The 25,854-nt window shown below is 25.8% G+C and overlaps 4 protein-coding genes across 4 annotated transcripts; 1 reads left to right on the forward strand and 3 right to left on the reverse strand.

Moving 5' to 3' along the window:
• Nucleotides 1-8,962: 8,962 nt before the first annotated feature.
• Nucleotides 8,963-9,832, reverse strand: OCT59_013792 (uncharacterized protein; the record flags this gene model as incomplete). Its single annotated transcript, XM_066141736.1, has 3 exons — nt 8,963-8,993; nt 9,067-9,257; nt 9,671-9,832. 3 exons carry the CDS (start codon nt 9,830-9,832, stop codon nt 8,963-8,965), a joined length of 384 nt encoding a protein of 127 aa, XP_066001841.1.
• Nucleotides 9,833-13,119: 3,287 nt separating this feature from the next.
• On the reverse strand, nt 13,120-14,164 carry OCT59_013793 (uncharacterized protein; the record flags this gene model as incomplete). The annotated part of the gene is made up of 4 exons (XM_025330356.2): nt 13,120-13,332; nt 13,457-13,526; nt 13,622-13,762; nt 13,839-14,164. The coding sequence occupies 4 exons, from the start codon at nt 14,162-14,164 to the stop codon at nt 13,120-13,122; spliced, it is 750 nt and encodes a 249-aa protein (XP_025179011.1).
• Nucleotides 14,165-18,282: 4,118 nt separating this feature from the next.
• On the reverse strand, nt 18,283-19,442 carry OCT59_013794 (uncharacterized protein; the record flags this gene model as incomplete). The annotated part of the gene is made up of 4 exons (XM_025325879.1): nt 18,283-18,495; nt 18,611-18,680; nt 18,783-18,923; nt 19,012-19,442. The coding sequence occupies 4 exons, from the start codon at nt 19,440-19,442 to the stop codon at nt 18,283-18,285; spliced, it is 855 nt and encodes a 284-aa protein (XP_025179010.1).
• A 3,727-nt stretch (nt 19,443-23,169) lies between these two features.
• Nucleotides 23,170-24,836, forward strand: OCT59_013795 (uncharacterized protein; the record flags this gene model as incomplete). Its single annotated transcript, XM_066141737.1, has 12 exons — nt 23,170-23,268; nt 23,366-23,375; nt 23,422-23,453; nt 23,533-23,666; nt 23,737-23,745; nt 23,816-23,951; nt 24,168-24,203; nt 24,420-24,425; nt 24,501-24,604; nt 24,669-24,675; nt 24,736-24,763; nt 24,829-24,836. 12 exons carry the CDS (start codon nt 23,170-23,172, stop codon nt 24,834-24,836), a joined length of 609 nt encoding a protein of 202 aa, XP_066001842.1.
• Nucleotides 24,837-25,854: the final 1,018 nt, after the last annotated feature.

Genomic DNA, 25,854 nt, shown 5'->3' on the forward strand with positions numbered 1-25,854 from the left:
ATATACTAAATATAATTTATAATGAAAATAAAAATTAAAAACTTAATGAGTATATCTAGTATATTTAATGTAAAAGTCAAAAAAATAAATCCTGAACAATTTTAATACTAAATTTATATTACTATAATAATTTTATTAATAATAAAATCTTAAAGGATAGCTAGAAATAACATAATTTAAATTTTAGGATTTTTGTCCTTTCTTCTTCTCTATATCATTATCTATTTTAAAAAATGTAAATTAAAATATAATTCTAACTAGAAATACAGTGGTTTCCAATAAAAACATACTAAACTTTTTTAAAATTGTTAATTACTTTTATTAAATCAATTTAAATTCAATTAAAATAAAATTTAAACCTTAAATAATATACAATATAACTTACTAAAAAACAAATTTTAATATAAATTTACTAATTATTTTTTTTAATTATATAATATTAAATCAAAACTTGATTTTTTTTTTGGCACTTTTTAAAATTTTTAAAAAATTAAACTTTTCACAAAAATTATATTATGCTTTTATAATAAAAAAAAAATGCAAAATTAATTATTAAATAGCTTAAATTATTAATTAAAATTAAAAAATTCAAATACTTTTTAGTAATAAATTAATTAGTTTGTTTAATAAATATAATTAAAATTACTATAAAACATATAAATTTTACAATTTTTAATATAAAGTGTTTTTTAAATATCATTAAATTAAAGGGTTTAACAATAAAATAATATTAAAATTTAAATTCTTTTAGTTAAAAAGAATTAGCAAAAAAAAAATTAAAAGTAATGAACACTTAGTTATTATTGTTAAAAATAGGTAATAATCTTTATTTTATATATAAAAATGATGATATTTTATTCAAATTAGACATAGGTAATTCTTATATAGTCTATTCAATATTTCTATACTGTATACTGTAAAAGCAATATTTCATATTTAATTAGCTGAAAGAAATTCTAAATTATTCTGATAAACTGGGTACAATTAAAATAAAAATAGAAATAATACAAAAGCAACTTTCTAATTCCATTTGATTTATAATTGATTATATTGCATTTTAATTAGAAAATCATATTAGTAGGTTTAGCTATAAAAAATATATCAGAATTATTATAAATAATGTAATTAATGATTATATAAATAGGAAAAAGCTATTAATTAGTAAGGTTACTAAAAAAACATTTTCACAAATTAGTATTAATTATAAGATAATAAAGTAAGAGTATATCAATATATTTTTAATTACTTCTAAAATCATAGTCAATTCTATAAAATAGACTTAAATGATATTAAAAAGTTTTTTAACTTATCTTAATAATTTATCTACAAATAAGACCATAAGCATACTTATATTTAATATGTCAAAAACTATTATTATAAAAATAACTTTACTTTAACTAAAAAAAAAATGCATCTTATCATAATAATAAGAAGACAGAAAAGTAGTATAATTTAAATTAAACTCTCTTTGATTATGTAACAAAAAAAACTGAAACTTCAGTTATTTTAACATTAAAACATCTAAAATTACTAAGGTTTCTAAATCATTTAAATCAGTAATCAATAAATCTAAAACTAATGAACTTCTAAAATCAATTAAATTTATCAGTTAAGTAATAAAATACTTTCTAAAAAATATCAAACTTAATAGTAAAGAAGAATTTTTATATTTCTAAATAAATAATAATATGAAAAGTATCTTAAAAAAAAGGTAATTAAATTCAATAAGGATCCAGATGTCTTTGTAACTATTATAGGCTTAATTCTATTGTATTTTGAAATAGGATAAAAATTGATATTCAAATGTATAATTATGTAAAAAAAATAAAAAAAACTTCTAATGAATATATTAATATTATGATAGTACAGAAAAAATTAATAAGAAAAGAAATAATATATTATAATCTTAAGAATAAAAAAGTTATATTCTCCTAGTTTAATATTGATGAAGAATAAAAAAAATAACAAGTATATTTTAAGAGAATGGTATACTTTGGTAAAGAATAAATAAGAGCAGTTAATATTATTTTTTACAATTAGGTATATATAGTAAATTCTAAAAAAATATTTTTTAAACTTTGCTATCTAATATTCTTTAATCATAGATTTTAAAATAATTTTTTTACTTATTCTAATTAGATGATATAAAATTAAAAAATTGGTTCTCATATTAAAATTTGCTTTAATTTAACCTGGTTGCACAGCTTTTTATTTTTTTTTAAAATAAATTTTTTTTTCATCTGATCATATAATACAGAAGATTTTATATGTACATTTATATTAATATAGTTAATTCAATAAAAAGTCATAGACAGATTTTACATATCAAATTAATTACAAGTTTATTTTTTATGTTTAAAAATTGTAGCTTTTTTTAAATTCTTTTTTTTATTATTTGTTAAATGTTAGGCATTTATATTGCAGGTTACGATTTATCAGATATATATAGAGCTCCTAATGAGTCAAGTTGAGTCGAATTACGAGTCAAAAACCTTAATTTTAAAGTACTTTTTATTAAGTTAGAATATAATTAAACGAAAATTTACAATTATGCGAGTCAAAAATGCGAGTTTATGCGAGTCATTTTCGGAACTCTAGATATATATACAAATTTAATTTATCATGTGATATAATTTAGGGATGGCCAGAAATGACGTAATTTAAATTTTAGGATTTTTGACCTCCCCCCTCCCTATATTATCATTCATTTTAGGAAATGTAAAATTAAAACATAATTCTGGCTAGAATTATATTAATTACAAGTGTCTAAAAATGGAAGGTATGTAACATCATCATGGTCTTAACTCTCTCCTTTCCTTAGAAAATGACATCATTTTTAGCCATTCTCTTAGAGCAATTTGATTGGTTAACGAAAAAAAAATAAAAATTTAAGATTCCTGCTTTGGTGATCTGGCCAGAATATGAGAACCAATTTTTTAACTTTATGTCACCCTATAAAATTCAAATTAATGTAAATATTCTTTTAGCCAGAATGAAAATTATATTACTTTTTTTGCTTTCTTAATTACAATTAAAAATCTATTTTTTCTTTTTGAAAAAATATAATTTTGAGAAAAATTTTTAAATTAAACTTTTTTTTTTGCATAATATATTACCAAATAATTTATATATTATTGTGGGTGGTCTTGTAATTTACCAGAAAGCTATATATTAAGATAATGCATTTCATATATCGTCTATATATCTAATTAGTCATCATAACCACCCAATAGTACATACATAAATTAATAATATTAGCATAGTTTATAATTTTTTTACCTTTGTATAATTACTGACATTATAAAATATATTGAGGTTATCAAAAAAAAAAATTTATATATTATTAAATAATAACATGACTGACATCACTGCTAGGTATGTAACAAAAAATAAACTTAATAATAAAATAAATATTGAAAAGTTTAAACAATATATATTAGAATTTAATTTCCTTTTAATGGATAAAATTAACAGAAATTAGGTATAATAACATTTTCAAAAAGGATATAACTTTAGCAAAAAATAGATATTTATACTGATTTTTAAGTTAATAGTTAGTCAGAAAAAGATAAAGCTATATTTAATAGTTAATACTTCTGATACTTCTAATGATCTAAGAAGTAGAACTAGGGGAAGGAAGTATAGTAAATATGTATCAAATTTAGCAAAAAAAAAATATTAGAAAATTAGTTTAATGTACCATTTTATAGGATAATTTAATAAAATAGAAGTAAAAGTAAAAGTTATATTTATTCTAATTAATCTTAAAAGGTAAAATATTTTTTGTAAATAGCTTATTTAATAGTCTAACTTTTTTTTATTTTAATCAGACAATGAGAACTATTAATTAAAAAAATTATCAAAATTGGATTACTGGATCCAAAAATAATATTTTTTAGAATTCAAATAAAGTCTAAGTTGAATCTGAATTAAATTGAAGTTTATAGGAAAAATTTGATTTGTGCAAAATATTAATTGCAAATTTGTTTTATTTTCTAGTTACTGAAGAGAGATGAGACCTTTTAATATTTCAAAAAAAAATTATCTCTGTAATATTAGATCTTAAAATAAATCGTTTAGCTAATAAAATTCAAAAAAAGAAAAATTTGTTCTGTAAAATGAAGAAATTGATTATCCAGATCACTTTTCATTAGAATCAGTTAAGAAAAGACTGAATCTGTATAATATATCTAATGTAGTATTCAGATTTAATTTGTTAATGAATAAACTTTTTTTTATTTTGTAGAGGGCATGGAGAGCTATACGACAAAAAAATGTTAATCGAAATTGAATCACAGGATCACGAGATAATCGCAAAATCGATTTTTTTTTTTAATTGCCCCTAGTGATTATATAGATTTTCACACGAATCACAAATTAATTTATTTATTAAATCATTGTATAAATTGAAATTTTAATTTTATGCATTATACATTAAGGTCGTATAATATATATTGAAAAATTTAATTAGTATATGATCAACTTGCCCATAAATTAATTAATTTTCATATAACATTAGATCTACATATGATATGGAACATCCCACATTATTTAAATCGCCAGCATTATAAATTCGGCCAGAATTACACAAATTTGGCCGGCATTATTATTTAAAGATCGGCGATTTTTTAGTCATTGAGTAAATAAACGCATTTCAGCCATAAATATTAAGTCAATAAAAAGAATTTTTTTTTTAGAGATATCTTATGAATATCTGTCAGTACATAATATAATAAAAAAAAAATTAACTTCAAAAATAAAAGTAGAGAGAAAATTAAACCGGATTGAATTCATCCGGATCGGGTGAAAAATCAATCCGTTTTTATTTTCTCTTTTTTTTTTGTATTAATTAGTAATTTTTAAACTACTAGATTGTGCATTGGGATGCAGTCTTATAATATATAAAAAAAATTTAATCTTTATTAAGTGTATAATTGCCTTTTCGAATTCATCCGGATCGTAACTCTAGTGGTGGTATGAAATATGACCACTTGGGTAGTTGAGTTCTACCGCATTTCTCTCCATAACCCCTGGGTTATCAACTTTGTGGTATTACTCACCCAGAAAAAAAAAGAACCCTTTAAAATTTTATAATATACACACTAAGACAATGTTACACCTGACATCATAGTACAAAAATTTCTGATAATAAAGATTTTACTTTGAATTTTTTAAATGTGTTTTATTTTTCAAGTGACACTTACAGTCATGAAAAAAATATAAAATTTACTAAATCATTAAAAACGCTATTATACACTAATGAAAAAAATTTTATTCTTGTTGCTCATCTGATCCTCGGCCGTAATTAATGGTAACATTGATCAAATTCGCATTTTGCGAAAAAGAAAGGATGGTGGGGTTACAGGCCTGGAAATATTAGGTGCATTGATCGTCTTAGAAAATTCCGATGTCGGACAAAATCCCGACATCCATTTTCCCAACAGAACTTTTGCCCGACACCGTTGGCCTACATTAGTTTTAATGCTGGTCAAAGTTGTCGGGGAAAATGTCCTGTCGGGAAATCGTCTGTCGGGAAATCGTGGTGTAACCAGAAATTCAAGGGCTAGCGTATAATTCGTATGACATCTAATTATGTGTTTGAAGTTTGAACGATCATCGTTTTTATAAAAGACGAACCAATCACAAAGTTAAAAAGTCCGTTATGCGTAAGAAATAGATTTAAACCATAGGCCGCATTTTGAAACTCCATAATATTAGTACCTACCCCATACCGCTACCGCCTGCAAAAAAATCCCTGAATATGCTATATTCACGGAAGAGCCTAAGCAAGGCAATTAATTTTATTGGTGAAAAAAAAACAGGGAATATAAAACACGGATTAAATATTTTTATATGGCTAGTTCTTTTTTTTATAAAATTAATCATTTTGATTAATCATGGTTATAAACCGCGATGGGAAAACATTATATAAAGGAGTCGAGGAAGGAAAGGATAAAAAATTAAAATCGACAAAAACTTGACCGAAAAATCTGAAAAATCAAAATGAAATTCAATCAATTTAATTTTTTCTTACTCCTCTTAACTATCTTTGCCGTGGTTGCTTTCGCGTATCCGGACCATCACCCAACGAGAACGAGTCTATTGAAACGTGCAAGTAGAAATCCAAACTGCGATTTCTCTTGTTGTAAACCTGGTGATGCGAAATGCGATAAGGAATGTGGTTTTCCTACCTGCACTTGCAATCCCAAAGCTTCTTGCTGTAGACCTGGTGATGATACATGTTTAGATGTATGTAAATTGCGTAAATGCGAACCGAGAGAAAGTCCTATCATCCACAATTGACCTGCTTTTGTCGTTTATGGTTGAGGAATTATTTAAAAACAATGTTAATTAAACATATGTACCCTTATTATGTAAATCATTCAGATTAAACAATCGTACAAAATTTTTTGGTTAAACCTTTAGTTATAAAAGTTATAGATAGTTTTTGGCACAAACTTGTCGGATAAGACAGTGTCTTTTTTGTTTTCTTTATTTTTATAGTATTTTCACCATAAATAGATTCAATAAATTGTTCCTTTATTATCATTAAACTGTCCTAAACTCAAACTGCCCGTTATGGACAGAGTATTAAAGTTTTTTTTTATAAATCCATTATGTCTATGATGAATTTGCATCTCTGTGCTAATCTGGAGCAGTTCCTTAATTGCGCTTCTGATAAAGAAAAGTAATAGTGTCGTACGGCTGTAACTGGGTTATCAAATATAAACTATGGTCGGATTGGAGTGGTCACCGACTTCCTGTATCTAATTCCAAAGGTTGTGTGATGTTAAGGTTTTTCCGTGGCAAATAGAACGAGAATATTTGACTGGTGATTTCTTACTGCTGTCAATCTTTCTCTTTGAGACATGTCGGGTGATCGTATAAATTTGAATCATATTATTCTTTAGTATAAGTTTACAAAGAATCGCTAGAATTTGCTATAAATCGCTACTAATCGATAAAATTGCAGATTCAGTAAATCTTAATTCTAGTATCACTAATCGCATAAATTGTGTATGTTCATTATGTCTGGACTAGCTGTCAATATCATTTTAGATGAATGATTTAATAAGGTTGTACCTAAACCCATTAATAATCGTCCTGAATATGATAATAAATGATAAATATGTTAATGCATATATTGGAAATTAATCTATAAAATAGTCGAAATAGAAAATCAATATGATACATTATCGGTTGTGATTAGAGATGTCAGATATGGTGAATAAAAAAGTGAGACTTAAGGGTCCCACTTGAATAAAATAAATCACATTCTATATAAAGGTTGTAATCGAATGTGCAATTAAATAAATGCGCAGTAACGTTAGACATCATGTGTAATTTTAATTCTCGAATTTTCCTGCATACAGTATACTCAAAACTTTACAACAAAGAAGACCTCCTTGTTGATCTGTGTATATAGGTAGCGTCAAATTTTTTTGTTATAATTTTAGGTGGACCTGTTGATCAGATTTTTGTGATGAAATCATTTTCCCAAAAACATATTCCTAAACCAATCCTGCAAATTGTATAAAAAAGTGATGTCCCGGTTAGTAGTTCTTTTTATTCGCCTTATGCAAATATAAGCAAGAATCAAGAAACAAAAATCCTAATAAAATTTAAATCAACCATTATTTGCATCATCGATATTTACAATCAAACAAACCCGTATATTCTGCAAAGTAATAATAACAGATAAGGTGGGTTGGGTTTTTAGTTCAGGTTAGCTTCTTGAAACATATCATTACAATGTTAATCAATTTCTCACCTTTATAAATGTCCCAAAATAAAATGTACATATTATTCTTGATTTTCGCCAAGACCGTCATCATGTGTACAATACGCAGTATCGCAAAAATAAATTCCCTGTGATGGGATATTATAAGTGTGTAATCAGCGCAGTAAAATTTATGATAAGTATCTTTAATGTACAAAATCGAAATATATTTCTTGAATATAAGGCAGATATTATGAAAATTAAATATACTGATAAGTTGAATCATGAAATGTTACATTGCTTATTTTCTTTATCTCACTGCTAATCTCCTGAATTTACGCTGTAGGCTTGAAATTACTTAGTTTCTGGGAAGTTCTCTTGCGAAATTTGGCTAAAATCGATACTTTCTTTATAATTCATGTCAGTAAGAGTGATATAGACAGACGAACATTCTGTAGATATGAATAAGATTATTTTATTTCGAAAAATCTAGTGTAAAAAAAGTGTATAGGTAGAAACAAGTTGTAGAAATTTATAAGCTTGAAATGACTTGATGTTGGGACTCACATCAAATGGCCTAGAAATTGCGTACTCCCTCCCTCCCTCTTTGACATCTATTTCGTTTGTATGAAATACTGGATATGTTTATTTTTTATTTTATTTTTTTATAGTAAAACAATAATAACGTTTTTTAGCAGTGTGACAATCTAGCAAGTCATATAAAAATTCATTATATAAATATACAATATTATGTATCAGCTATCTGCGAAAAACTAATTTATGGGCAGGGTTGGGAAAATATGGTGTACGAGGTAAAATTTCAGTACAGTACAGTACAGTTAGTACATTGTACTTAAAATTTTAAATACCATATATTTAATAAAGTTACTTCAAATGCTAACTCTGTCAATATTGATTCATTTATGATAAAATAAATACTATTAAATTCCTCTCATTGAGACGAATCTAATGAGCTTAATTTTATTGAAATCTAATCACTGGACCACTTAAAACCAGGGTATATATGATTAAAAATACCTCTGTAATTTATATAAAAAAATGTACTTGTACTAAAAAAACTCAGTACAGTACATTTCCCAACCCTGTTTATGGGTACACTTGATAAACATTAAATCATTCTGAATGTTCTACATTTTGAGATGTTTGAATATTGATAACAGGCACTTTTGCCTTCATAGAACTATAATTTGAATAATGCTGATAATTTCATTCAAGTGGGAGTTACCTTTTCGATAGTTTCAAGAACCAGCTCCTAAAATGAAATCTATAATATAAATAAAAATGTTTAAAACAAACTAGTATATTATTATAAATTAGATTCTTACTTTAATTCATAACATCTTTCCATGACAGAGATAATCACGAGAAATTCTGCCACCTCAGTAGGAAAAGTCATTTCGACTAGAAAGACAAGCTGATACAAGCCATCATATTTTAAAGTGATCCTCCAAAACTCAATCTGTTTTCTATTACATATCATCCAATATATTAATCTAGCATGCGAATATGAATGGACCTTTATAATTCTCAAAATTAGAATTTAAATTAAATAATTACTAATACTGTTGTAATTTGTGATGTACATTTTTAATTACAAGTACTATATTTATTTTTTTTAATTGCAAATAAAGTATAAAATTTTAATTATATTATTGCTTTAGAGGTTATCTTTCAAGTAAGAACACCTTATTTCCACAAATGAGAATCCCGTTACCTTTGGTTTGAAAACCACCATAACGATAGTAAAAAATGAAATGCCGACAAACTTCCCTAGTCCATAGGATTAATGGATGCGCATCCTTACCAAGTGGTTTCTCTAGTTTAGACAATGTACTTTCGATGTCTCCGCTTAGCAAATTACATAGTATGCCTTGATATCCCATGCAATTATCAATATTTTTTCTTATACATTATTCGATCAGGAAATACTTTACACTTAACTTGAACATTTTGTTGAGAAAGTTCTTTACAGCTATTAATTTCCATATGAGGTCTGTTCATAAGTTTCTTCAGCTTTTTATCAAATTTACCATCAACTTCTTTGGTATGAATAGTTACTTTCCATAATTCGAGATTGATTGTTGACAGCATTTCCTTTTTTTTTTCTTTAATAAGATCTTGAAGATCCGAAATCTTTTTTTCATTCCATACTGTATCATTTGTGTCAACTATGAATCGATTCTTAACATTCTTGTACAGAGTACCATTACTGAAATATAAGTTTTAAGTGAATTTTAAGTAAAAGTTTAAGGAGATAGTTTGATATCTTGAGAGTATAATCAGTATATATATTACTTTTTTGAAAGGAATTATTATTGACCAAATTTGACTAATGTGGCTTTTCGCGTGCAACACAGAAAAAAAAAAATAAAGCGCAGTAACTCTGTGCAATGTGAGATTTCTCATGTTTGCCGAACTTATGTAGTTTGAAAGGAAGAAATTATTCAAGTTTGGGCAAGACACTACGCAATTGTGAAATGAATGTTATGAATAAAAAAATATTTTTTCGGTTATGATTGTGTATTTACAAGGAAATGACTTCAAACTTACAAAGCTATTATCTATTTATTTTTTTTTTGTTCGGAAATTTCGAGAACTTTACTAGGCGGAGAACATAGAATTTTACTAAGGTTTATATTGTTTTAATTTATTTCTGACTCTACATGCTCGCTCTACGCATAACTGACGGACGGAACCGGATCATGAGTTATTGTTGGGATAATGTGTTGGTATAGATAGTTTAGATGATCGAAAAACTGTGGTCCGTAGCATTAGGATAGGAACATCACTTTGCTTTGTAAAACAAACTTACATAGGCAAGAATTAATATATATAAAAACGAACGTTATATATCTTATTTGATCCACATCTTTCCTATTCGTTCGTCTGTTTGATGCTTATTTTATAACCCGTTACTAAGAAAGCAGTGATCCTTCGAGAAATACAAGAAGATTCCTATTGTTAACTGTTAATATTATATCCGAAGAGTGATAATTAATATTACTATTAAAAACAATCACTATAGTGCTCTCGCTAAAAATTCTTTGATTCTCCTGTTCAATAACACATCGTCTAAATAGGTGTATTGATGAATATTGTAACCATTATCACACACAATTCAGCATATTCGAAATCTATTGTCTGATAAAAAAGAAATCACTCATAAATCGAGAGAATTACTAACTGGAACAAATAGCTTGTCCTCGTTGTAATTTATTATTTCTTAATAATACAAAAGAGAAGAATTAGAAAAAAGTAAAATGGGATCAACATGTGCAATGCATTTGCTCATCTTTGTACGTTCTAAACGAAATGTTAATTAGCAATGGATGTTCCCGAGAACATAACAATAAAAGGTGACAATAAAGAATAGTATCATTAGTATATATTACGCGAAAACGATACTTCAGGTAATGATTACATTTTTGTTTCCACTCGAATTATATATTTTTATTTTTATTTTTATTTCTAAAGTGAACTAAGCTATAGTACAAATTACATAGAAACTATAAAAAGTAATTCAAAAAAACTGTAAGCCAGAACGCGATAGTGGCGGCGCCACCTTAAAAAGAAAATGGCGGGTACACCCTGAGGGTGCAACCGCCCTAACCAAAGAAGTTTCTACGGTTACATCTATACAAAATTCAGGGTTCGCCACATCTCGAAAAGTATGAACCTTATGTAGTATATAAAGAATAGGAAAACAATAGATAGCTATAAAGTGGCCAATTGGGATAACTCAGCCCAAATCAAAATGTACATTGTTGTATTACGTCATGAAGCAGATCATTCGGATAATCAATAATTATAAAAAAAATAATGTTTCTTTATATCCGAACCGAATAATACGGAGTTTCATTTTTGTCATTTTTTTACGGGCCTATTTTATCTGAGTTGGTTTGCTTATACTTTACTATTTACTTTTTTTACCGGTCCATGGCGAGAATCAATTTTAATTAATCAGATTAAATTTGGTTAAATTTCGGATGTGAAATTGATTATTCACCTTTTTTCATGTAATCCGTTTATGCATGTATAATATGTATAGGGAATAAGATTCAAAAATATATCGTAAAGTTTAAAAAAAGTTAGGTAGCTTGTTATAATGAGTAAATCAAATTTGATCAGTTGATCCTGGGCTCCTGCAGTCATAATGAAACTATAACGAATTCTAATTATAATTTATATTTTGAAATAATAATAAAAAAAAAAGACGCCTAATGAGAACTATTATGTAATAACGCGATTATACGCCTTTATGAGAAACGACAGATGATTCCTTTTCTTTGTATTAAAAAAAGTTGTATTCGTTTCCCCAACAATATAAATTCAAGTCGATATATCAATCAATCAACCTTACATTAGTTTATATTAAAAAGTTTTTTTTAGAAGAACAAAGAATTATTTGTTTATATAAATATATAAATAAATAATTCAGTTAAATGCAATCATAAATTTTTTTTTAACGCGGAAATCACGTATGATCCTCATTTGATGCCCTGTTTTAATAAACCCTAATTGATTTGTTACGAAAAAAAGATTGTACGAATCATAAGTAATATCAACTTATATAATTTCTATTTTAAAATTTTAAAAAGAAAACAAGACAAAATTATGTATTTCTTTTCTCAAAATGTGTAAAATGTGTATACGTCAATATAAGAAATTAAATTTATAACTTTTTATATATATAAAGTTTATGAAACTACGAATAAATTAATTATAGAAATGTATAGAACGCGTCTTTTTTTACTTATTAAGTAGTATATCTAGTATACCATATTAACATTTGGCCGGTTGTTTATATTTATGAGAGCAGATCCCATTATTAAATTAAACTATATAAATATAAATATAAAGAGTAACGCCCCGATTATCTTTCTAGAATAAATAAATTAGTAAAAAACTTCATTAATTTTTTTCCATATAATAAGCTTTAAGCATTTAAATAGTATGTAATTAACTATTATTGTTGAACAAACTCTTAAGATTAATAAACGAACTTCTTTGAGAATAAAAATATTTTATTGCTTTAATTTCTTTTATCACATACTGGTACATATTTTTTTAAAAATAATCAAATATCAAATAAATTGACAACTTTAATAACTTAATAAGATTTAATAGCTTCATATAATAAAATTGCTGAATCAAAAGTAAATGCTTAAAAGAAAAATAGCTAGTAACTAAGAGTAGATAAAAAAATTTGAAATTGGTTCTTAAAATTTTAAAATATTTAATCATATCATATTCCATTTGAATAAAATTAATTTAAAAATATGCTAGCCATCATATAATTCATATTCTTAATTCTAATTCATAATTTAAATAACCTTAATTTTTTCTAAATTTGACCTTATATTTATAAATTTATTAGTTTAAAAAGGTGTTCCGTTAAAAATATTATTCGCAAACGGATCATTCGTAACCTGCACAGGTAATCTTTCAATCCAGTATAATGCGTACGTTCTTTTTCTTAGTTCTCGTCGATTTCTACGTCTGTGAATAGTACGAGAATAATTTGACACGTAAGATTGGACCGAAGTATTATCTAAAGAAGTGGACTTTTCAAAATCGTTTACTTCAACATACTATGTATGGATTAAATTGAGATAATCGGGTAAAATAAAAAAAAAAGAATAGAAAAGATATTAGTATAATTGAATGTTTTTGCAGAAAATATTTTACAAAAGAACAAGTTATTATAATATATACTTCAATTTTTTCATAAGAGATTTGAACGCGAACTTCTCCAGTTACAGTTTCTTTACTTCTTGGTGATAATCTAATAAAGTTAATAAAAGTTATTAAGTATATATTAATATATGTGCATGTAATATATTACTTCAGCATATATGTATATAATATGTTATTACTTACTTAAACCAAGCATCAATGGTTTGATTAAGTCTTCTTGGTGGTTGAACTTTAAACATTCCAAGAAAGTTTTCAGATTGGGCATTATTATGTACACGTTCATAAACGGATACGTGTACTTCACCATCAAGACGTGCAACGTCGCTGTTATAATAAATTAGATCAAAATTAACCAAATTTAAAAAAAAGATTTTTCAAAGATAATTAATTAAAAACTTACAAGACAGCTTTATGTTTCCAGACGGGAGTAGTAGCAGCACGGAAGAGATCCAAAAAGTCCATTGGTTTACTCCTTTGATTAGGTAAATCACTATGTCTCATCGCTTCGCGAGTAACAACTTCATTACGTTCGAATTCGCATACGCAGTATGGACGTGATTGATAATTACTAACGTTAAGTTTTTGACCCTCAACAATTGTGACTATAAGACGACCAGCGATTGGAGTCTGTGTAACGTTATCGAAAGTATTATCTGATCCACGAGAAGATCCAGCTTTTGTGGATACTCTAGAAGAGTCTTGATAAAATTGTTGTTTTAGAGACATTGCGGGGTTTGGTTCAGGTAAAAAAGGAGGTGACGGGTATTTATCCGTTTTTGTGGCATTATTGCTACTCCATCAGCAATGCGTTTAATAATAAAAAGTCTGCTATTGTTATTGGCGCTTGTTTTTAATTTTCTATACTTCTATCATACGATTATATTACGCACTTGTTTATTGTAAAAAAAATTTTTTTTTATATTATAAATTTTTTTTTTTAACGAAACAAAGATTATACTTTAGTAATAAATTTTTAAATTAAACACAAAAAAAAAAAAAAAAAAAAAAAAAGTTTACTTTTTTTTTATTTAAAATGAACAATCTGCTAATTCCTACGTCCGACGATTAATTGTTTAGGCAGTTGGTATTCGTATGTGGCTGAAAATCTCCGTTTTTTTTAAAAAAAAAATTAAAATAATAAAATACATTGAATAAAAAAAAAAAAAGATTTTTTCAGTATATCAATTATTTTTTTTTTATGACGCGGCTGTGCGTTTTATTTTGTTATCTAAAGAATCAATGTTAAAAAAGATACAAAAAAAATATTCTTTTTTTTTAAAAAAAAAACTCCGAGAAAAACAAAAGAAATTTGAACTTGGGCAAGTCATTAAATTCGTTATTTGTTCATTTTATCATTTTTCTTTTTTAAGCGAATAAGAAGATATTAGAAAGAGGAAATATTAAAATTAAATGTAAAAATAAAATGTAAAAAGTATTTTATATATATATATATGCAGAGAAAAAGTAGGATTAATTAAAAAGCAAAAAAAAAAAAAAAAAAATTATCTTTCAAATGTTTTGTCTGACGTTACATTAATAATTAGGTTTGAATGTCGAAATACTAACAGATCTGATGATTCGACGATCATTACCCATATCAGATTCTGCGCCTCCGAAATAACACGTACGGAATTTGTTTTTTATTGTAAGAAAAATATAAAAAAAAAAATTTCATTGTAATGCTGCTGTACACGGGATCAATCGTTAAATTACCTAATATATCGAACAGTCTTCTTAATTAGTGTTTATAGTGTTTATAATGTTTTAAAGAACAAAGTAAATGAATCTAATGAAATCTATATAGTAAAACTGTGATTATGGAATAAATATGACAATTCTATTAATTTCTTGGCATAATATCTAAAAAAAATAACGGGTGTATGTCACTATTCCGCCAAAAAGCAAGATTTGTGTCTTGAGTTTTTCTTTCTTTTAACAATGAATGGAAGTGAATAGGTATTTTTACTATTGTTGTTTATTGTAAAATAATATTAGGTATGGAACAAAAAAGAAACTTCTTTTTTGAAATTTTCTTTTATTAAAAATGAGGCGTTTTAGGATTTACTACCGAATACCGCGGTATACCTGTATAATAATTTTGGCACGGAGAAAAAATTTTCTTTCTTTTTTTTTTAATACCATTACCATTACTATATATTTTATTTTAAAAATGTATTTGAAGATTTATTATTGTTGTCTAAATAAAATTGTCAAATTTTTTTAGATTGAGTAATTTATGTGGATATTACGTTACTCGATTAGTCAATCTACTTTCCTACACCCCCATTTATTAATTATGATATTATTAATCTTTTGTTAAATTTCCAAATTCATTCTCTGCATCCATTCAATTTGGTTAAATTAATTTTTGCATATACAGTATGTATGTGATTTGTAATACGTTAGGTGCTGTATGCAATGTGCACTGATAAATTCAGCAATGACGTTTAGAATCTTTATATGATATGCAAATTGGCTGAATAAAATAAAATAAATAAATAAATTATATAATTGTAAATTGCTTTAAATTGCTTTAAAGAATAAATAATCATTGTATTATAATTTAGCTTTAGAATTTTACGCATACTGTATACTGTATGACTTACTGTGACTTACTTATGCATCAATCCAAATTATTTTTAGTTCTAAAAAGTTTTAAACAATGAGAAGAAGGTCATTTGTCACAAAAAAAAAAAATGTAAAACGAATATTTTTTTTTTTTTTTGAGCGGGTTTTTTTTGTTGTTATTTTGTTATTTTTTTTTTGTTATTTTTTTTTTTTCTTTTCTTCGTATTAATATTCATTAAACATTTGTTCTAAATTTAATTAATAATTTCTTACGAACGGTTTTTTTTTTTTGAAACTGTAAACATTTCGTCGTCAAATAGTGGAGTCGCAGTAAACATTACAAAATATTAATAATAATTTAATAACTAAAAAAGACTAAAATAGATATATGAGACAAGTTCAAATATTTGATAATGTGGCGCAAAAAAAGAATTGTGGACTGAAGTGGAAATTTTTTTTTATTTTTATTCTTTTTTTTATTTTACAAGTCAAAATATTTAAAGTTTTGTTCATACACCCAATCATCTCAATTTGACATTCCAAAAATAGTATGTTGGAGTAAATGATGCAGGGATGGGTTTCTTGTTCCTTCAAAAAAATAGCGAGGCTAAAAAGAAAAAATAAGTCATGAAAGATCAATTACATAAATAGTTGTGTTACCACAAAAATTATATAGTATATAGTATATATATATATATACATATACAGTATATTATATGTGTGTTCAGCTAATAAATTTTTTTTTTATATTATTATTGTTTTCCTGCATGCATTTTGTTGTTGTTCCGCAAAAAAAAAAATTCGGAAAAACACAGACATACACACTGAAAGTCCGAAAACTTGAAAAAAAAAGTAATGTCTCTAGACAAAATTTTATCAAGATAAGGAAAATCGCTCTAATAACAAAAGAAAATTCTCTCTCTTTTTCTTAATAAAAGTCTTTATTTTCTACTTATTAAAATCGTTTTTTCGGTTATCTACGTATTAAGGATACTATATAAAATTATTGAAAACAAGCCTTTTTTTCCATTAATACTTTTTATAATGGAAACCAGAACCACAATTTGACCGCATCATTAATAATGATAATACAAAGGCTACATCCTACATTTCTTTAAACAATACTTTTTCGGCTAAATATTACGGGTCACCTTTTATTAAACTGAATATTTACAAAGTCTGAAATTTGTGTTGGCATTATATAATATGAAATTCATTAAAAATAAGTAATATGGTGGGAACAACTTTTATATTACAAATATAAGCTTAAATTTGATAATTGAATATCATTTTTAGGATTAAATCTATTTAAGAAAAATTAAGGCTATTTAAATGAAGCTAGTTGGATTATCATGTTTTTTAAATTAATATTCAAATTGAATTGTACTTTTGATTCAGCAATTTCTTAAATATTTCAAAGTTATCTTTAAAAAAAAAATATATATATACTAGTAGTATGTTAAGTCAAAATATTTTTTATTTAGTGTCGATTAATATTTATTTGTTTATATGAGAGTAGATCCCATTATTAATTAAACTATATAAATATAAACAGTACCGCCCGCCACTTTTAATTTTGTCATATATGTCTCATCGATTATCTTTCTAGAATAAATAAATTTAGTAATAAACTTTGAATTAGATTAATAAACGAACTTTAAAGCCTTTCTTTGAGAATAAAAATATTTTATTGCTTTAATTTCTTTATCACATACTGGTACATATTCTTTTTTTTTTAAAAAAAAATCAAATAAATTGACAACTTTGAAATATTCAAATAACTAATAAGATTTAATAGTTTCATAATAATAAAATTGCTGAATCAAAAGTAAGTGCTAAAAAGAAAAATAGCTAGTAACGAAGAGTAGATAATATTTCATTTGATATTGATAAAAAACTTTGAAATTGGTTCTTAAGATTTTAAAATATCTAATCATATCATATTCCTTTTGAACAAAATTAATTTAGCCCATCATAAAATTCATATTCTTAATTATAATTCATAATTTAAATAACCTTAAATTTTCCTAAATTAGACTTAATCTTAACTTATATTTATAATTTGGGATTAAAATTTGAACGCACCCCTTTTTTTGGAAATTTTTATATAATAAAAATGCTGATCATTTTATCACGTGATACCAGAGAATTTCTGATTTTTTTGAATAAAACGCAGTTTATACCTTATAATACACTTATAAATAAACCTTGAAACCTCACGTTATATGCGTATTTTTGCCTCCTCTACAACTTTAAACCCTTATAATTTTATTAGTTTAAAAAGGTGTCCCGTTAAAAATATTATTCGTAAACGGATCATTCGTAACCTGCACAGGTAATCTTTCAATCCAGTATAATGCGTACGTTCTTTTTCTTAGTTTTCGCTGATTTCTACGTTTGTGAATAGTAGGAGAATAATGTGACACGTAAGATTGAGCCAAAGTATTATCCAAAGAAGTAGACTTTTCAAAATCGTTTACTTCAACATACTATGCATGGATTAAATTGAGATAATTGGGTAAAATAAAAAAAAAAAAGATATTAATATAATTGAATGTTTTTGCAGAAAATATTTTACAAAAGAACAAGTATTATAATATATACCTCAATTTTTTCATAAGAGATTTGAACGCGAACTTTTCCAGTTACATTTTCTTTACCTCTTGGTGATAATCTAATAAAGTTAATAAAAGATATTAAGTATATGTATATATAATATATTAAATAACTTCAATGCATATATATATATGTAAGTATGTAATATATTATTACTTACTTAAACCAAGCATCAATGGTTTGATTAGGTCTTCTTGGTGGTTGAACTTTAAACATTCCAAGAAAGTTTTCAGATTGAGCATTATTATGTACACGCTCATAAACGGATACGTGTACTTTACTATCAAGACGTGCAACGTCGCTATTATTATAATAATAAAATAAATTTAGATCAAAATTAACCAAATTTAAAAAAAAGATTTTTCAAAGATAATTAATTAAAAACTTACATGACAACTTTATGCTTCCAGACGGGAAAAGTAGCAGCACGGACGAGATCCAAAAAGTCCATTGGTTTACCCCTTTGATTAGGTAAATCACTATCTCTCATCGCTTCGCGAGTAACAACTTCATTGCGTTCGAATTCGCATACGCAGTATGGAAGTGATTGATAATTACTAACGTTAAGTTTTTGACCCTCAACAATTGTAACTATAAGACGACCAGCGATTGGAGTCTGTGTAACGTTATCGAAAGTATTATCTGATCCACGAGAAGATCCAGTTTTTGGGGAGACTCTAGAAGAGTCTTGATAAAATTGTTGTTTTAGAGACATTGCGGGGTTTGGTTCAGGTGAAGAAGGAGGTGACGGGTATTTATCCGTTTTTGGAGCATTATTGCTACTCCATTCAGCAATACGTTTTAATAAAAAGTCTGCCATTGTTATTGGCGCGGCGCTTGTTTTTAATTTTTCGTTTTAAATTCGTTGAAATAATAATAAATAAATAAAAACTTTTTTTTTTTTTTTTTGTGGTCTAATTTAAAAAATTTAATTACTAAAGTATAATTTTTGTTTCGTTAAAAAAAAAAATTTAAAAAAAAAAAAAAAAAAAAAAAAAAAAAAAAAAAAAAAAAAAAAAAAATTTTTTTAAAAAAAAATTTTTTTTATATATATATAAATTATTATATATACATATATAAATATAAATATATAAAATAAAAATAAATAAACAGAAAAAAAAAAAAAAAAGATTAAAATACAATAATATAAAAAAAAAAAAAAAAAAATTTTTTTATTATTTTTTATTATTAAAATTTTTGCTTTCCAATTTAAAATTTTTTTTTTTTTTTTTTTTTTTGTTCTGGCGCTGTAGCTGTAGCTGTGCGTTTTGTTTGTTTGTTTGTTTTTTTTTTTAGTATATATATAATATATATATAATATATGTATATTTGCAAAGAAAATGCATACTTTGTTACATTAATAATAAAAACAGAATTAGGTTTGAGTTACGCCGAAATATATATTACCCAACTATTAATTTATTATATGATTTTTTCATAACTTCTGCGCTTCCAAAATAACACGTACGAAATTTGTTTTTTATTGTAAGAAAATATGAAAAATTGTAATTCTGGATCAATCGTTAAATTTCCCAATAATCTTCTTAATTAGTGTTTATAGTGAATCTAATGAAATCTACATAGTAAAATTGTGATTAATGTTAAAACTAAGGAATAAATATGACAAACCTATTAATTCTATTAAAATTTTAATGGCATAATACCTAAAAAAAATAACAGGATAATTGATGTACTGTATGTCACTGTAGCAAGATTTGTGTTGAGTTTTTTTTTCTTTTAACAATGAAAGTGAATGGGTAATTTTACTATTGTTGTTTATTGTAAAATAATATTAGATATATACACTTTTTGAAATTTTATTTATTAATGCGAAAATGGTTTAGATTGGTATTTGATATTAAATTGTGATATGTTCAATTCAATTATGGATAATTTTACACGGAGAAAATTCTATTATAAGGTAGTAATTATGCAAAATCATTTGAAAAAAAGAAGTTCATACACCAATTTAACCATTCCAAAAATAGTATGTTGGAGTAAATGGTGCGGGGATGAGTAGTGGATGAGTTTAGTAAGTTTAGTGTACTCTATTTAGTTAGTATCAAAAATTTCTTATATTTGAAAAAATAGCGAACTAATTTGGGGCTAAAAAGAAAAAAATAAGCCTATAAAGCCAATGTAACAAAGTGAAATTATACATAGTATATATATATATATACATATATATTATATATGATTATTTATATTATTATTGTTTTTCTACATGTATTTGTTATGGTGTCACACAAAAAAATTTTATTTATTTATTTAATTTCGAAAACTTTTATTTTTTCTTTCCTTTTAATATTATTTTCTTGAAAGAGAGATAAAAAATTTTTTTTTTTATATATATTATTATTGTTGTTTTTCTGCATGCATTTGTTGTTGTATCACAAAAAAAAAATTATTTATTTATATTATTTTTTATATTATTTCTTCTTGTGAGATAAAAAAAATTTTTTTTTTTATTTATATGTAGTAAGATTTATTACATTTAATAAACAGAAATTGTACATTTTTATATTTTTGCTTTCTACTTTTTGTCAACTTTCATGTAGTTGAAAAAATAATTATATTGATCTTCAGATTTACTTTTGTAATTATTTTCGCGTAGTTTATAATTGTCCGAAAGGACTATTTTACTGTACTGATTTAGTTTAACCCCCGTTTTTGTCCCTGTCACAATCGACAATTTTATTTCATTTTTTTGAATGTGCCTATTTGACCCCTGGAATATGCCAAATAGATAAATGACACGTAGATCACGTAACACGAGTTATGCAACGCGAAGGACTTAAACTGTTTCCATTTTCCTAAATCTTCAATAATTTCATGTAGTTAATAAATAATTATATTGACAAAAATAGTTTACTAACTATTTACATACTGTTATCGCTATTCTACAATTTATCTGAAAATCTTCGCATGTTAAACTAATTTTCCATACTCAGAAAATTCCTATTTATTTAATTTCAAATGCAAGAAGACCATTTCAAAAACAATTAGTAGAGAAGAAATAAAAAGAAATAAAAGATCTACTAAATTCATATACTAGAATTACAATAAAAAAACAAATGTGATTTAGGTAGTTTAATAATAAGCAACGTGATATCAATTGTCCTTTAACATGCGTACTAAAGCATGTGATGCTGGAGTGTACCATCAATTAATTAAATCATCATATTGTTAGAGTTTAGACGATCATTATAATTTATAGTAATCACGTGGCTAAAGTTATACTATTCTAGAACAATTAGAACAATATTATTGATTTCGAAATTACAGAATTCCGAAAGGTATCATTAACAGACTATCTTGTAAAAGGAGAATAAACTGAATAGGTTAATTTAGGATAGCGTTATAATGTACACTGTAGCATGTTACGACCTGTATTTTATAATTTTTTTCTCGTACGATCAATAAGCAAAGACGCAATTAGCGCAATTAATTTACCATACATTACAGTATATTTTTTTCGCATGGTGTTGGTTAAGGGATCGAGGGCTAAAATATCTCTAACAAGTCAAAACTATTAATTTAATTTAGAACTTGATAAATGCGCAGTAACGTTAGAAACATTTTAGTATAGACGACATCATGTATCACAGGAACAAGTAATTTATTCTCGAACTTTCTCAGCATAACAAAAAAGACCTCCTTGTTGATCTTGTATATGGAGAGCGCCAAAAGTTTTTTTATTATAATTTTAAGGTGGATCCGTTAATCAGATTTTCGTGATGCGATCACATTAACGTAATTTCTCTCAAAAGTGTATAACAAAATCGATCCTGCGAATTATATAAAAAGGTAATGTCCCAGTTAGTGAACCCTTGTGCAAATAAAGCAAAAATCAAATGAAACGACAAAACCTACCATTATTAACATCATCGAAATTAACAATCAAACGAACCCACATTTTCCGCAAAATTATAATAAGGTAAGTTGGTTTATTGCTCGGTTAGCTTCTAAAAGAACATCATCACGATGTTAATCAATTTTTTTTGGCTCTATAGATGCTTAAAGTCAAAGCGGACATAACTATAATAAAATAATGCTACAACTACCGAGAAATAACTCGGATATTCATTGATTCATAACTTCACCGCCCGCCACGAGAAACTTCAGCATAGTCACACTCTACACTGTACAAAAATTTGACCGTAACCGCTTTTCATTTTTCGTTTTATTAAAATTCATCACGTGCTTAATAACCAATCAAAATTTTTAAAGGCGCGTCAAAAATGTCAAATCTATGATGACAAGTTCTAGGAGTTTACTTTCTTTTCTCAAACATGACCGCGACGCTAAGATCAAATATTTACTTGCATTTTACGGCGCCTGATGATTTAAATGTTCATGATTATTTCAAGCAAATAGATTCCCAGTAAAAAAGTTACCTAAACTATCGTTTAGAAACCGAAAATGAGTATCCTAGAACGATGCAGCATTTGTACTTCTAATCGCATAAAAATTTGGTTAGAAGCTTCCAATCCAAATGGCTTTATTAGAAAATTATGCTTCCAATCTTTCCAAAGGTGCTTCCAATAATGCATCCAATCTTCCAAGAGCACATCACTGGATGTATGGAATGGTATAATAACTTTTACGAGCGTTACTGTGATGAAAAAATATACTCTTCTCAAAAAGTAATATATTCGTCACAAAAATTGTCGGAGCATGAATTTTTAACATGTTTGATATGCTATTGGGTATACTTTATTTCTAACTCATCTTTATTACTAGGATTTATCGCGTAGAAGTACAAGAACATATTTAGAGTCTTCTCAATGTGAACAAAGACGAGCTACGAATACTTGAGTATTCAATCGAGGTACTTATATTTATTTTAATTTTTAGCACGAAAACGTGTTATTCAAATTAACACACGAACCTTTTGGATGTATTTGCAGGCTGAAGAACCTTCGATTGAGTGGGAATTCAGTATACCGAATTGGCTAGATAAAATAGCACAGGAACACCAATTGTTAACTTCTACAATGTTTTCTAATAATGATACAAAAATTCGATACGAATTGTCATTAAAGTAAATGTTTGATAAATGCTGATTTTTTTTCGTTATTTGTGGTACCCAGATTCTAACAATTTTTTTTTAGTCCTAAGCTGTGAGACGAAGTATAACGAATTTTACCAACTTAACCTTGATAAGCACATCGAAAAGAATATTGTGGAAAGAATTCGGTTACTTGATTCTACAATATTTTCAGAACGTAATTACTCAGAATTCTTACGAGCAACTCGCCAAAAACGAATAGGGGTAGAAGTTTCGTCATCTGCTGAAAAACGAATTCGTCGCGAAGAACCTGAATTGGTTTGTACTTAAATCCGTATTTTTTTTTATTTTCGTTAAGTCTTGTGGAAAATCATTGATTTATTTGATCAAAGAATATGAACCTTTTATCAGAAAAGGAATTATCAGAATTAAATACAACAATTTCAGCTTCACTTAAAAATTTATATTCTTTAGTAAAAGTATATTATGAAGATTAAAATATTTTGATTTTTATTTAATTTTTTTGTTTCCCAGCTTGATGGCAATCAATTTCGTATCATTGGTGAAATTGTAAGGCCAAGGGTACACATGGTGCAATCCTTGAACTGCAAAAAATATTAAATAACATTAAAGAAAATTACCCAAAGAATCTGATGATGATCTCTTTGATGATAAAGATACTTTTGAAATGATGACAAAAACTTTTATGAAGAAACCCCATATCGCACAATTATCTACCAAAGATCACACGAATGCTAATGTTGCATTCATTTTCGATTTAATTAGATTTATGTAAGAACATTCAATAGTTTAGTATTAACACACATGCAGTTTAATGAGTTTTACATCATATATAATTTCAATCAGATGCGAAATGATCTCCCTCAGCAACAAAATTCTGAACGAGACATTGATATGTTTATAAAGAGACACATATTTTCTTGTTTTGATACTATATTAGATAGTCATTTGTAAGTTTATTTTTTTTTAATATTATTTGTTATTATTGGTAACAATGCTTATGATTTTTCCTAGTGGTGAAGTAGTATCAAGGCTTCAAGGAATCGTCGAGCAGAAGCTATAAATGCATCAAGTAATACAGAAGGATACCATCTTGACTGGATGTCACGGTATGGAACATTCTTAAAGGTTTTCAATGTCAATTATTAGTGTATTTACTAACATCAATTTTCAGAAACATGATTTAGGAAAAGAATTGTGCTGGGGTCATGAGTTTTCCTTTGTGAGAGAATTGATTCCAAATGTGAAGATACATCAAAAGTTCTTTTGAATACTCAAAAGACCTTAAGAGATATGCATCCAAAATGTAAGGTTACTTGTCAAAATTAGGAAGTTTATCAAATTGACAAAATGACGAAAGAGTAAAACTTGATGAAACTATATCAGCGTTGATATTGATAAAGAAGGAAGACCAAACAATAAAGAGAAAGAGAAGATCGAGACAAATGCTGTATCATGCCATTTCCGAAATTGATGATTTCGATAAGATTATAAAATGCTTCAATGAAAAAATGAAAAAACAATGCCCCAGATATCAAAATCTTATTAAAAAGCTAGAGAAACTATGATGTAAGTCAAAACTATTTTAAATATTAGTAAATGACAAAACTATGTTAAACTCTTATTAAAAAACTAATGAAACTGAAGTTTAGATGTTTACCAAATATCAAATAGGTTTAGTAATCTGATAAGAGTAGCGGAATGTTATTAAAGTCCATCCTTTATGTTAGCACCAAACTTTTAATGCCCAGATTTTTGTCATCATATTTTTTTTATATGCTATACTAATTGTTTACATTGAAGGTGGATTTTATGTATCAGTCAATTTAACAGATATCTATATTCCAACAAAATATGAAGAACTCAAATATAATGCTTCAAGTAAAGGTTAATATTATACAAACAATCTATAAAGTTATGATTTTACATTTATTTGTCCTATTTTTGCAGAAATTACTATCCATTACTATTTCTTGGTTTAAAAAGTATAAAGAACTGAATAGAAAAAGAAAATTTTGTTTTCAGAAAAGTGGTAATTTTCACAAGACAGCAGGAAAACAGATTATTTCAAAAATAATAAGATTTAATATCACTAATATAAGATATTATTTATTTATTTAATTAAGCATGTAACATAGTAGTATATATATTTATAGTGCAATATATATATCTTAAATTAATTATCTTAGTATGTTATAAT

The sequence above is a fragment of the Rhizophagus irregularis genome, chromosome 21, assembly GCF_026210795.1.
Source record: "Rhizophagus irregularis chromosome 21, complete sequence".
NCBI classification, from domain to species: domain Eukaryota; kingdom Fungi; phylum Glomeromycota; class Glomeromycetes; order Glomerales; family Glomeraceae; genus Rhizophagus; species Rhizophagus irregularis.